General features: G+C 40.3%; 1 protein-coding gene across 1 annotated transcript; it reads right to left on the reverse strand.

The window, feature by feature from the left end:
* Positions 1-2,183: 2,183 nt before the first annotated feature.
* Positions 2,184-2,750, reverse strand: LOC116146807. Its single transcript, XM_031432259.1, has one exon. The coding sequence runs from the start codon at positions 2,748-2,750 to the stop codon at positions 2,184-2,186; it is 567 nt and encodes a 188-aa protein (XP_031288119.1).
* Between the last annotated feature and the right edge of the window lie 12,098 nt (positions 2,751-14,848).

Below are 14,848 nucleotides of genomic sequence, written 5' to 3' on the forward strand. Positions count from 1 at the left end.
GTTAGTGTATGCTCTAGGAACCAATCGTGTCATCGGTTCCGAGGCATTATGTTTTGTATATATATGTGAATGTATATAGTTTGTATATACATTTTATCTTATCAATAAAAGAAAGTGTTCTTATTTCACATGTGGTTTATTGCTTCATTTATATATATGTATTACATGTGAAATGTCCGGATGATACAAATCTTTAGAAGATCAAAATCATCAAAGTATTCCCTACATAGGTAATATTAATTGGGCAATAATATTACATAGTAGGCATGCTGAATGCCTCCGTAGAATATCATGTGATGGTATTGGTGTGGGTGATTATAAAAGTTATATCACTAGGGCATTAGCATGGATACGCGGTTAGTGAACTGTTTATCGAATATGGCCATTTATGATGAATCACATGGACATTTAAAATGTAGTCAATGATTTATCATAAGATCGTACTAGGGTATTATTAATCCTTAGACCTGAGATATCACGGTTGGATTCTGCATAAACGCATATGGTTCATATGGTGTATAAACATGAGGCTAATCATGCCATGTGTTAATAAGCCGATTTGGCCATGTGTTGTTTATGTGTGAGGACAAGTGATAGTCAAGATGGGATCCGTTGACTTGGTATAGATTGATATCAAGTTCCTAGACAAATGTCAAGATACATTGGAAAAGGGAAATCTCCGGCCGGGGTATACAAAATGTTACATGAAAGGTTGTTTCATAGTGACACGTTCCATATGTATTAAATTAAAATTAAGATAAGGATTTTGACATACCATGAATCCATTCTTAATTGGGATTAGATAACGGAAGGATTTGATTATACAACGTGTATGATTGTAAAAGGTTCGTTGGAGTATATCTTCATTGTGACTTAGGGGTTATGGAGCATTGCTAGATGCCTACCATAATCAGTGGGAGTTTTGTTCATAAAGAGTTATGACAAAACATATCGAAATAGACTGTGATATTGGGCCCACGGCTAGGCCACAGTGAACCTAAGAGGTCACACATAAAAACTAAGGAGAATGAAGAAATAGCCAAAGAGAGTTGATTATCCAAGGTTGGCTAGCACCTACCAAAGGTAATAAAGTTATTTATATTAATCATTTTCTTTATATTAAATTGGATTTTACAAGGGGTTGTAATTGTAAACAATTTAAGGGTTAAATTGTTATGTAAACAATTTAAGAGTTAAATTGTTAATTGTGATTAAATGTTAATCCAATGTTATCATTTAAAGAAGTTTAACAACTTCATAACAATTATGGAATTGTTTAAGGAAGTCCAAAACAATTATTGAATTGTTTACAAGGATTCCTATATAAAGAAAATGATATATCAATTTTTGTGTTGAGAAAAATCTCTAAGAACCCTAAATCTCCCTCTTGGTCAAATTTCTTCTTCCCTTGGTGTGGATACTCTTTTGCTTAATTTCTCTTGAAATTAAGAGTCTCCAAGGTTGCTAAGGGCTTAAGGTAACATGTTCTACCTTACTTATTTCAATTTGATTGAAATTTATTTTTAAACTATGACTATACTTGTTATAGTATGATATGCTTGATTCTCCATGCATCTATCTTTCATCATCAACATAGACTTCCATTGTTTTGCTGATCTGTTTGGAAAACATACGGTTAACCAACCGCTGGTAAGTTGCCCCAGCGTTCTTCAAGCCAAAGGGCATGATCTTGTAACAATATAGTCCCCGATCTGTAATGAACGAGGTATGCTCTTTATCTGACGCATACATTGGAATCTAATTATATCTCGAGTAGGCATCCATAAAGCTCAGCAGCTCATGCCCAGAAGTGGCATCAATGGGCTAGTCGATCCTCGGCACGGGAAAGCTATCCTTTAGACAAGTTTTATTAAGGTCAATGAAATCGACGCAGATCCGCCATTTGCCATTGGGTTTCTTTACTAAGAGTGGGTTGGCAACCCAGCTCGAGTAAAGTGCCTCTCGAATAGACCCGTTTAAGATGAGCTTATCCACCTCACTTTTCAGGGCAGCATAGTGTTTAGGGTCCATTGCCCTTCTCTTTTGGCAGACTAGCTTAACTGCATTGTCAATGTTTAGAGCATGACATATTACGCTCGGGTTGATCCCGACCATCGGCGTGAGTCCATGCAAAAACATCGACGTTTTTTTTTTTTAAGGAAGCTCGTCAGGTTTTCGACGAGCTATGAGTTGAGATTGCTCTCGATTCTTAATACTCTAGTCGATTCGCTTTCATCGACCGACACCTTAGACAAGTCCTCAACTGGCCCGTTGTGAGGACACTCCTGGATGCAAGGATCTATGTTATTCTCTGCTGGTCCAAGTCGTAGCTCGATCCTATTGATTGTCATGGCGTGTTCGGGGGCGCCCATTGGCTTCCCCTTTCCCTTGCACGCCATTTGGACTGCCCTTATGCACCAGTTGTGAGATTCACGTTGGGATCCTTGCACTTCCCCAATCCCCGTCGAGGTGGGGAACTTTATTTTTAGATGGTACATAGAGGTGATAACCTTGAAATTCCATAGTAAAGGTCGTCCTAGGATGCCGTTGAAGGCGGACGGACAATCTACCACCAAGAACTCCGTCACCTTCATCACTTCATTGGTTTCTCCCAACGTGACGGGGAGTACAATCATTCCCTTGGGAATTAGATGATCCCTAGTAAAATCATAAAGGGGGAAGGAGGCAGGTTTTAGGTCTACCTCGTCCAGTTGTATTCTTTCGAATGCTTGCTGAAACAGGATATTCATGGTGCTCTCATTGTCGACCAATATTCTGTGGACCTCGCGTTGGCCTATTTCAGGTGCGATGACGAGTTCATCGTCGTGGGGGTGATGCAGTCGTATTGCGTCTTTTTTAGATAAGGTAATTTCTTCTTCCTTGCAGATTTTAGCAGGTCATGACACCATGCTCATTACACTCAGGGGGTCATGGCGAGCTTCCTAGGCATACCTTTTCTAGGCACCTTGAGAGTTCCCCACGAGGTGGGGCCCCTTGAAAATAATCCTTATACAGTAAACAGACAGGTCCTCAACTGTCCCGCTATGAGGACACTTTTGGATGCGAGGATCCATGTTATCCTCTGCTGGTCCAGGTCGTGGCTCGATCCTGTTGATTGTCATGGCATCTTTGGGGGCGCCCACTGGCTTCCCCTTTCACTTGCACGCCATCTGGACTGCCCTTATGTAGCAATCGCGAGATTCACGTTAGGATCCTTGCACTTCCCCAATCCTCGTTGGGGTGGGGAACTTTATTTTTAGATGGTAGATAGAGGTGACAGCATTAAAATTTCGTAGTAGACGTCGTCCCAGGATGTCATTGAAGGCGGACGGACAATCTACCACCAAGAACTTCATCACCTTTGTCATTTCATTGGTTTCTCCCAACGTGACAGGGAGTGCAATCGTTCCCTTAGGAATCAAGTGATCCCTGGTTTGCCTCGTCTAGTTGCAATCTTTCAAAGGCTTGTTGGAACAAGATATTCACGATGCTCTCATTGTCGACCAGCATTCTGTGGACCTCGCACCGACCTATTTTAGGCGCGATGACGAGTGTATCATCGTGAGGGTGATGCAGTCGTATTGCATCTTTTTCAGAAAAGGTAATTTCTTTTTTCCTATGGATCTTTGCAGGTCGCGACGCCATGCTCATTACACTCAATGGGTCATGGTGAGCTTCCCGAGCATACCTTTTCTAGGCACCTTGAGAGTTTCCCGCGAGGTAGGGCCCCCCAAAAATGATCCCTAGTTGGACTGTCAACATACTTCTTGAAGTGCCTCTGTTTGATGAGGTCTTCAACTGCTTGCTTGAGAGCCCGACACTCATCAGTTTGATGCCCATTGTCCCAGTGATAGCGGCAGTACTTTTTGCTGTTCCTGGCTGAAGGGGGATTCTTCATGGGCTCCGGCTCTTCGAGCAGGCTGGCCTTCTCTGATTTATCTAGAATTGTCGATACCGAGGCATTCAAAGGAGTGTACTGATTCTTGTCACGATCGTGACAAGGAACTGAGGCGTGAGACTTTTTGGGCTCAAATCGTCGTTTCTTCCATTTTCGCTGATTATCATTAGCCCAATCGTGATCAGCCCTTCTACTATTCTCCCCCCGACTGAGAACACTAGTTGACGACCCGGGGTTGTGGCGATTGAGATTAGCCACAGAATTTTCTATTCAGAGATACTTCTTAATAAGGTCGTAGAAACGAGTGAGGGAAACATCATCCTCTGACTGTAGCTCTTTCCATAAGTTAGTCTGCGGGTGAACCCCTACGATAATGAGAGTCCAAACGGACTCTTCAGGAGTGTGAGCCACTTTGTGGAGTTTGCAGTAAAACATATCTATATAAGATTGGAGGGACTCATCCCTCACTTGCCGCATATTTCTCAGATAGCTCAACGGCATTGAGAACTTTTTGTTTGCTCGGAAGTAACTTAAGAATAACGAGCTCATTTGTTGCCATGAGCTTATTGTCCCTGCTTGGAGCAACCTGAACCAGTGCTTGGCATGGGCAATTATTGTCACTGGTAAGTAGGGACATTTGGCCAAGTCGGAGACTTGGTGGAGTTTCATAAGGTCATTGAACTCATAGAGGTGGTCCTGTGGATAAGATTTTCTGTCGAACGCCCGCATGTCAGGCATCCTAAAATCTCACTGGGAGAGGAGTAGCTAGTACTACTGGAGAGAAAGGGGACTGTAAAACCCCTCCCTAGTTCAATGACATCATCCTTTACACTTTATAATGGCCACATCTTGAAATACATGTAAATTGACCATTTTACCCTTCCATTCAAAAAAAGAAAATTACTTGAAAAGTAAATTTCATACCTTAAGGCATTGGAATAATAACGCGGGGTTTACAGGGACACTTTAGCGACCTTACCCTATTCGTTCTGTTGAGCCTTGAGCTGATCTAATTGCTGTTGCAACTCCTCGATCTGAGATAGCGGAGCTATCAGGGGGTTACTTTCTGCAACATGAGTTCGACCCTCACGATTGCGATTGAGGTAGGACCGAAGGTCGGGCCCTTCCACTGCTTGGTAGAAAGCTTCGACACTCCCTGACACACGCTAGCTAGAGCTATGTGAGGGTAGCGAATGCCTCGGGGAATTTTCCTGACCCCCACGGTGGTCAAAACTGACCTGCAGATGGTGGTGGTTCCCTCGGTGATGATGGTCGGGACCATTACTTTGATGAGGCTGGGAGTCCCCCCGGCCTGCACTTTTACAGGTGTGCCCATACAACGTGGCGTGAGACGGCTCAGGCTGCAACATGTTACCAAGTTGCAATGCCATGGGTATTCTACCCGCTGCACGACCGGTGTTCACTAGCCCCTCGGAGCCTTCTGGTTCACTGGTCGCCATGTTTCCCCTTACTTTTACGCGTTATAGTGCGTGTAGTTCTGGCCTTTGCCCTTTTTCGCGCCTTCCCGCGACCTGTAAACATCTTTGGCTGTGGCACCACCTCATTAGACTTTGGTGGCATGACCTGGTCTAAACGGTCCAGCCTTTTAAAAGATCAGCATGCATGAAGAGTGGTGGAAGTGATGATTGAAAACATAAAAGGTTGGATTCACAAAACCGGTTTTCATGCAAAGCTTGAAAAGAGATTATACCTACTCCTTTGCTTTGGATTGATGAAGATTAGCCTCAAAAGAATAAAACCTCCACACTTTAACACCACCTTGAGAGATTTAGAGAGTGGCCGTGGCTAGGGAGAGAAAGCTTTTAGTTTGTTTTTGAGTGAACAAATGAATAATGAACTAAAATGCAACCTTTTGCATTTATATATACTTGGGCAATTTTGTAATTATTTATTTTTTACTTCCAAGCCCAATAAAATCTTATTTTAAAAAGGGACCCCACAAATTTATTATGCTACCCTTTGAATAATCAATATTATTCAAGGGCCCATGTAAACTAAACTAGTTTACATTAACAACCCATAAATTTACCCTTTTACCCTTTAACTATTAAAAGGTTATTTTTTGTTCATCTCATTAATCTTAACGCTTTAGGATATAATAATTAAATACAATTAATCATTGCTTGACCATTTTAACCCTTAAAATGTCACAAACATATTTTTCTATGTAACTATTACCATAGAAATCCCGTCATTACCCTTGGAAGGTGCTAGCCCTCTTCGGATAATCATTTCTCTCTCTCATCATTCTCTAACTTCTCAAGGCTATTAGTGTGACCATGTAGGTCCACCGTGGATTAGGCATGAGCCTGTTCTGGATAAATTCGAAAACCTGTCCGAAGGCCCAACGACTATGATAAACATCTAGCAATGTGCCATAGTCCCTAAACCACGATGAAGAAATACTTCATCGAACCCATTTTAGATCATACGTACCATGTAGGTAAAGTTCCTCCATTGAAATATCCTAATCGAGCACAGATTCATAGAACATCAAAATCCTAAACTCGATCTTCTACCAAATCGTCGATCAATATGTCCGGAACTCGTCATCACAAACTTGCTTTTGTATGACTAATAATAGACTCTGGCCAGAGTTTCTGATTTCCGACATTTATCGACATTCGTCTAGGAACTCAAATCCGGATGCAGTCAGCGGTAATCTCAATCCTATATTTTCGAGTCAATAGATCCCCTCTTGACCATCATTCGTTTCCGCATATGAACAACGCACGACTAAATAGGCTTTATTATACGAAACATGATTAGTCTCGTACTTATACACCGTATGAACCATACGCATACGCATTCGTATCGAATCCAACTACAATGTCTCAGGTCAAAGGACTACATCGTGCACTGATATAACCAAACGATAAATCATTGACTACATGCTTTTTCAAGTGATTTGTCGTTATTTGGTCACGTTCGAAAAACAGTTCATCAACCGCTAATCCATACCAATGCCCCAATGACATGACTATCATCGTCATCCGTACTTATATCAACTCATGATATCTTTCGGAAGCATCCGATATGCCTACTGTGCAATATAGTTGCCTAAATTATATTGCTTCCGTAGGGAACCCTTTTCGATAATTCATTTACCGATTAAATGAATCATCTAGACAATTCATATACATACTTTATTTTAAATGCATGACTGAATAAAGGAAGCAATTTATATATATGAATTGAAGAACTCTTTCTTCTATTATTTATATATATATATATATAGATACAAGACAAAACGCTCAGAAACCGACAACAAGAATAGTTTCTAGGGCATACACTAATATACACTAACACCTTCAGCTAACTGTTTGGAGAGTATTGTTGAACCTACCCAGGTAATTTATTATGGTTGGGTCGAGTTGTGAGCTCGAAGGAATATCCGCCATGATACTTTGCTAGGCTGGCGGCACTTCAGGAGAAGTGTCGTTCTATACCTGGGGGACTTCCTCATTGTCGACATTGGGTCACTCTGTCTCAAAACCACGAGCCATTGGCCAGTGGACGGAATTGGTCAGAGGTTTCTGATGAAGAGCAGATACTAAATCACACCCTCCTTCTAACGCCAAACTATTGATGCTTGATTTTGATACCAACGACTCGCACCTGTGAAGTGCTAAACGGACTTATAAATCACACGTGATATGGAAGTGCAAAATGAGAGATGGAGCGGGTAACACTTTTTAAAGTGGTTTGGATGCCTCCAAGGCGAATCCTACGTCCATTGTGATTATATTAATAGTGGGTTACAATTAGGTCGCATTAGGCGAGCTGAATTACCATAGAGAAAATAAATGGAGAGAGAGAGAGAGAGAGAGTTTAGATGGTAAATGAGCTAATCCTATAAAATGGAGAGCCCTCTATTTATAGTGGGAGGATCCAAGATGGCAATCATGATTCTGCATGCGGGCGGGTGTGGTACAATTCCTAACCCGCTTTCCATTGGTTGCCTGTATGAAAGGTATCCTTAAATCGTGCCTAGCTTCAGCAGGTGGATAATTCCCAGCCACTCATAGGCTTGGCGTTCTCCTGACTTACTGACGATGGCCTTACCCTTCTTGTCGTTGGGGGACGTGGTGCATCCAGGCGGCAGAAACCTTCCTGAATTCTGATTGGTTCTTGCTGATGCATGCTTACGCCAGCCTTGGTTCTTGGGCATAACATTTCTTATCAAACGATAAATTATGTCTATTTGATAAATGATTAATTATGCCTCTTATCAAATAGAATTTAAGTTAAATTCTATATAAATAACAACAATTATGTTCGTAATAACATGATAAGCGATATTTAAATAATATAATCATGGCCGAACGACTTGCGCATACCTAAGGTTTGCCGAAACGATAAGTTGGTACCTAAAAGGTTTTGAAACGACAAATAGGTCCCTTCCGTCATGTTTGGTTAGTGATTTCTATTTATTAATAGTGAAAAGACTAAAATGCCCTTGAAAGTTTGAATTTTAGTTTTTTATAAATTTAAAAATTTCTCAAAAACCCCTTAGGTTTGCTAATTTAATTAACCCCATATATAAAAAGTTTGTTAAATGACAAAACACCCCCACCACCGACGGTGCCAGATTCCGACCACCATCGCCGGAATCTTGCCGAAAAATTGCGTTACGACATAGACCCATCAGATCTGTGTCGTAATGTGCCGATCTGGCCTTTTCCGGCCAGATTCGCGGCTGATCTGGCCGTCGAGGCCGAAAAACTCCATCTGTGGCGTCGACGACCAGATCTGGCCGTCGATCTGGCCTTTTCCGGCCAAATCAGCCATGGATCTGGCCAGAAAATGCTAGATCGATGCTTTACGACACAGATCCGATGGGTCTGTGTCGTAACGCAATTTTTCGGCCAGATTCCAGAGGTGGTGGCCAGAATCTGGCACTGCGGGTGGCAGGGGTGTTTTTGTTATTTTACAAAATTTTTATATATTGGGGTATTTAGTTAAATTAGTAAACCTATGGGGTTTTTTAGAAATTTTTAAATTTATAAAAAACTAAAATATCAAACTTTCAAGGGCATTTTAGTCTTTTTACTATTAATAAACAGAAATCACTAACAGAACATGACGGAAGGTACTTATTTGTCGTTTCAAAACCTTTTGGGAACCAACTTGTCGTTTTGGTAAACCTTGGGTATGTGTAAGTCGTTCTCCCTATAATCATTTAATTCATTTTTCCTTCGGGCCATGACCACCTCCGTCCCAGAGACCAACCCCCGACTGTTTTAGGGAATCCCCACCCAGTTCGGGCGGGGCAGGCCAAATGCCAATCTTGGACTAGAAAATTGAGAGTGACATCATTGATGAGGTCAGAGAAACACGTGATTTGCAAATTGCTGTCGCTACTATTAGTATTAACGTTGTCCTGCTTCATCAACTTTCCTGCATTCAATGGAGCGAAGGACTCGATCTAAACCTGAAGCTTTATCCGCCATTGAAGAGAAACTAATGCAAAGCTGCTTGTCAAAACTAATCTAAACAAACTGGGTTTTTGCAATCGTTGCATTTTATTTTTCTTCAAGGCAACGCAACTTTATCAAGTTCCTAAAATTTTTTTTTTTTAAATTTGTTTTACTTTAAAGTGCCCCTCTGGATGTGTCTAATTTAGCTCATACATATCAGAATATATAAAGATAATTTAACACATAATTACTATGAGATAACTTAGAAAGTAATGTACGATTTTTCCATGTTTTTGTTTATATTTGGATTTATTATTGTTACTTTTTTTTTACTTCATTTAAATTAGGAGATTGAAATGAAATATAAATCAAAAAATAATTTTAGTTAAAGCATCTTTGTCTGATTCATTTAGATTTAATTCAGTAGTTTATAAAAGGAAATATTATACTTTGATGGTAAATATCATCCCGTTTGTTAAATATTATACATTTATATTTTAATAAATTTATTAGTCAAATACATTTAAAATTATTATACTAAAAGGCTAAAATTAATGAATTTACTATAATAAATTTATATTAAATTTAAAATTAAAAAGAGAGAGAGAGAGAGAGAGAGAGAGAGAGAGAGAGAGAGAGAGAGAGAGAGAGAGAGAATGAACTCCTATTTATTAAATTTGATTTACCAGCGAAATAGCTATAATTCAAATTTAATATAAATTTGATTTACACGTATTTTGCAAGTAAATATTTACTGTATTTAATAAAAAATGTTAATGTAAATTTAATATAAAGGCCGAACGACTGGCACATACCCAAGGTTTGCTGTAACGACAAATTAATACCTAAAAGGTTTAGAAACGACAAACAAGTACCTTCTGTCATGTGCTGTTAGTGATTTCTGTTTGTTAATAGTAAAAAGACTAAAATGCCCTTGAAAGTCTGATATTTTAGTTTTTTATAAATTTAAAAATTTCTAAAAAAACCCCATAGGTTTGCTAATTTAACTAAACAACCCCATTTATAAAAAGTTTGTTAAATGACAAAAACACCCCCACCACCTGCAGTGCTATATTTCGACCACCATCACCGGGATCTGGCTAGGAAATTACGTTACGACACAGACTCGTTGGATCTGTGTCGTACTGCAATTTCCGGCCAGATTCTGGTGGTGGTGGCCGGAATCTGGCAGTGCAGGTGGTGGGGATGTTTTTATCATTTAACAAACTTTTTATATATGGGGGTGTTTAGTTAAATTAGCAAACCTAGGGGGTTTTAAGAAATTTTTAAATTTATAAAAAAGTAAACTATCAAACTTTCAAGGGCATTTTAGTCTTTTCACTGTTAACAAACAGAAATCACTAACAGCACATGAAGGAAGGTATCTGTTTGTCGTTTCCAAACCTTTTAGGTATCACTTTGTCGTTACGGCAAACCTTGGGTATGCGCAAGTCGTTTGGCCTAATATAAATTGGATTTACACATATTTTGCAAAATAGGTAAATATTAAATTATACCTATTTTATACTAAATTTAACAGATAAATATTTTTTAAAATTTACACGTGTAAATATTTTTTAAAATTTACCCGTGTAAATTTGATATAAAATATAAAATATAATAGATATAAATAGGTAACTTGAAGATCAACATTAAATTTAGAGAACAGGTTTAGTGCACGCTCACTTTTCTGGATTCTCTTAAGCTTAGTAATCTTATTATATATTCAAAGATAAAGCTTTAAAAATTTATATACAATATATTCTTTCTCCACATATAACAGTTTGAGGCAAACAATGACTTTGGCTGGCCCTGTACTGTATACACTATTTAAAAAAAAAAAATAGGAGTGATTTTCTCTCTTTTTTTAAAATAAATTATAATAGATTTTGTTTAGGTTAAGAATATTAGTATTTGGTAAGGCTGCGAACTCCAAGGTTGCACCCCAGTGCCCTCTGACTCGAACTCCGATTCTTCGGCCTGCAACTGTTTTCTCTTCTTAGTCTTTTGGCCTGCGGTCTTCTGCTTGGGGGGGCAAGCAGCCGCAGGCCAAGGAGCTTCCTTATGTCGCTCTGGAGGTTTTCACCCTTCAGCACCAATTTGTATCCCTCCTGTGAGGATATCACCAAAAACCGCTTCGACTGGCTTAGTCGGGGCGACCCGGAGAAGCACGAACTTTCTTGGCACCTTGGGCGGCATGATCATTGCGCACCATAAAAATGTTAGTAATCAGGTCACCGCAGGCAACCAAAAAGTATTCTAAGTATGAGCGATACTTACAGTCCGACTCTAAGGATGCTTCCGAGTTGAAAAAGTCGTACTTCCTCAAATTAGCAGTGGTCACGAGTAGCTTCGTGTTGCGACAATGGTCGAGAAGACCGCCAAATGTGACGATTCGGTTTTAATCTCTTAGATTTCCCAACCTGGTCGTCTTATTTCCTGCGAAGAGACAGAAAGTTTCATCAGATACAAAAACCAAAGGTATAACAGCTCGCAAATGGAAAAGAAAGACATACTTGGCTCCCTAAATTGGCAGACGCCATCGTATTTAAAAAAGAAAAACTTAGTTTCATAAGCCTCGATGTTGCTGAGGTAATTGAATATCCCTCCCTCGATCGTAGATCGCTTCGAGAGGTAGAAGGAATCCTTGTCTTTGCTTTTCTTCATATAGTAAGAGCACGCGAACTCCAATGCCGTCAGCTCGCCAAGGTCATTTTTGCCACATGCGATATACGTAGCAATAACTATCATATACGCATTAGGCGTTAACTGCATTGGCGCGACCTCTAAGCGGTTAAGAATCGACCTTACGAAGGGATGAAAAGGTATCAGCGCCCCACACTTAAAGATCGTCTCCAAGATCGCGACCTTTCCCTTTGGGGGATTCCGAGCTGTACGGTTTCTGTGCTGGTAGACATTCATGCTAAGCGCGTATTGGTCCACTGCCTTTTGTATCTCCTCTCGGGTGATCACCGACAAGGTCTCTGGCACTGGACCCGCTTGGGCGGTTGGCCCCTGCTAGCTCGTGCATTCGGCTCCCCCGGTCGCTGAAGCATCCATTGTTCCTAAGGTCTGAAAAATAAGCGACGAAAAAAAAATATATGTGATAATATATAATAAAAGAAAGATAAAGGCTCAGTCCTCGTACGATGTTCCATACAGTGACGTGGAAGGAGAAGGGGAACCCTAATGTATCCTTTTAAAACCTTAGCAAAACCCTCAAAAACCTTTTGGGAGTGAACCCCCAAGGATCTGTGCCTTAAACTTCTCACCTTCAAGGAAAACTAAACCCCTCTCCTCACCACTATCTGGGGACACGCACTGTGAAAGCCCACTAGATAGCCTATACCTGGCATTACTAAACAAGTCGTACAGAACCGTCGATGATGGATGAAAGAGAGAGAGAAACTCTTCTTACCTCTTGGCAGCATGGGAAAAGCTTTTTGTCATAACGAACGGTGTGCATCAACGGAAGAAGGCAGGCTGACTGTTGCGAGAGCTTCGTTTCTCTTTCTGAGAAGGAGGGTTTGTGGCAACGAGTCTGAAGCGAAATTCAGATTTTATAAGCAAAAAGGCATCGATTAGGTCTCCTGAGCAAGTGACATTTGGGCGGGATACGGTCCTTGCCATTGATTATAACCACGTGTCGTTAATCTGCGAGAAGAGTAACTCCTAAGCTTTAGAAATGCCAATCGACATTTCCCTCCATTGGAATAACTAAACGACGACACAGTTACCCTCCTCCACATTAAATGTGCCCCTATCCTCATTTAATGCCCTGAAGGAGAATGTCGTTTTAGCATGGCTCGCATTAAATGCTCATAACTGGCACTTATTATGTAATGGACAAGTCTGTCAAAATCAAGGATATTTTATTGGTTCGGTGAACCATCAAGCGTAACGGATAACATCTGAAGAGGTTGTTTGAATTAACACTCTTCACCGCCCGTTTGTTTCAAGGCAACACGACTCCTCGCTCTTGATAAGAGAGGTGATAAAACTTTCTCAGGTCGCAAGATAGAGTCGAGGCTCAGGACATATTGATACGACACTGATCACGACCTGATTTAGGTCGTTGAACCTGCCGTAAAAAAGCTACACCAAGTCGCTAAGTACCGTTCTCAGGGACCCACGTAGCTCGATCAAACGTCACCTTGGGATCACCCAAGTCGCGGCATAATCATGAAGTTCTCAAGGCTTAATCCTTAAACCTTAAAAACTGGGGGGCTTCTATTATGCCCAAGAATCAGGGCTAGCGTAAGCACGTGTCAGCAAGAACCAATAAGAATTCAGGAAGGTTTTCTGCCGCCTGGATGTAGCCATGTCCCACAAGGACAAGGGGGGTAAGCCATCATCAGTAAGGCAGGTGAACGCCAGGCTTATGAGTGGTTGGGAATTATCCACTTGCTAAAGCTATGCGTGATTTAAGGATACCTTTCGTACAAGCAACCAGTGGGAAGCGGGTTAGGAATTGTACCACACGGTCCACACTTGCCCACACGCAAAATCATAACTGCCATCTTGGATCCTCTCACTATAAATTGAGGGCTCTCCTCCATTTACAAGATTGGCTCATTCACTATCTAAACTCTCTCTCTCTCCCTCTCCCTTTCTTTCCATTTATTTTCTCGATTATAATTAAGCTCGCTGCATGCGACCTGATTGTAACTCACTATTAATATAATCATAGTGGACGTAGGATTCGCCTTGAGGCATCTGAACCACTTTAAAAGTGTTACCCGCTCCATCTCTCATTTTGCACTTCTATATCACATGTGATTTCTAAGTCCATTTAGTACTTCACACGTACGAGTCATTAGTGTCAAAATCAAGCATCAACAAGAAATATATATATTTTTTTTTAATGAATGATCAAAATTATGTGTATTTGATAATTTGAGAAGAAACTTACAAAATTGGATATAAAGTTTGTCAAGGATAGCACAAGTATCATTTTAAGATAAAGATTTTTCTGTCCTCCGTTATTTCAATAATTACAAAATATCCTCAGATTCATTGTATTACCTACTTGCCCTTGTTATAGTTTTATAATTATGGAATTACCCTTCATTTATCAACCCAATTTAGAGATGGGCGTTTGCCCCGGCCCCATGGGGATCCGTCCCGTCCCGGCCCGAATGGGTTGGGGAATCCCCGAAAAAAACTAGGATAGGGTCGGGGATGGTCCTTAGTTATGTCCCCGCATTCGAGGACGGGCCGGGGAAGGGGATTGCACAATTCCCAGCCCGCCCCGCCCCGACCTGTGGAGCCCCAGCCGCCCCACTTTTTTGAGAATATTTTTTTTTGTTTCCTTTACGCGATTGTATATAAAATTAAAGTTTAAATCATAATTTTAAGTAATGTATCTAAATTTATGATATATACTTTTATAATATTTTCTAAGGTTTATATTAAATTTATAGAAAAATAATTTAAACGAGAGAGTTTATAATTAAATATATGTATTATTACTCTGTGAATTTCACAAAATAATAATACATGGGACATG

Source organism: Pistacia vera, unplaced genomic scaffold, assembly GCF_008641045.1.
Source record: "Pistacia vera cultivar Batoury unplaced genomic scaffold, PisVer_v2 Contig1152, whole genome shotgun sequence".
In the NCBI taxonomy this organism is placed as follows: Eukaryota; Viridiplantae; Streptophyta; class Magnoliopsida; order Sapindales; family Anacardiaceae; genus Pistacia; species Pistacia vera.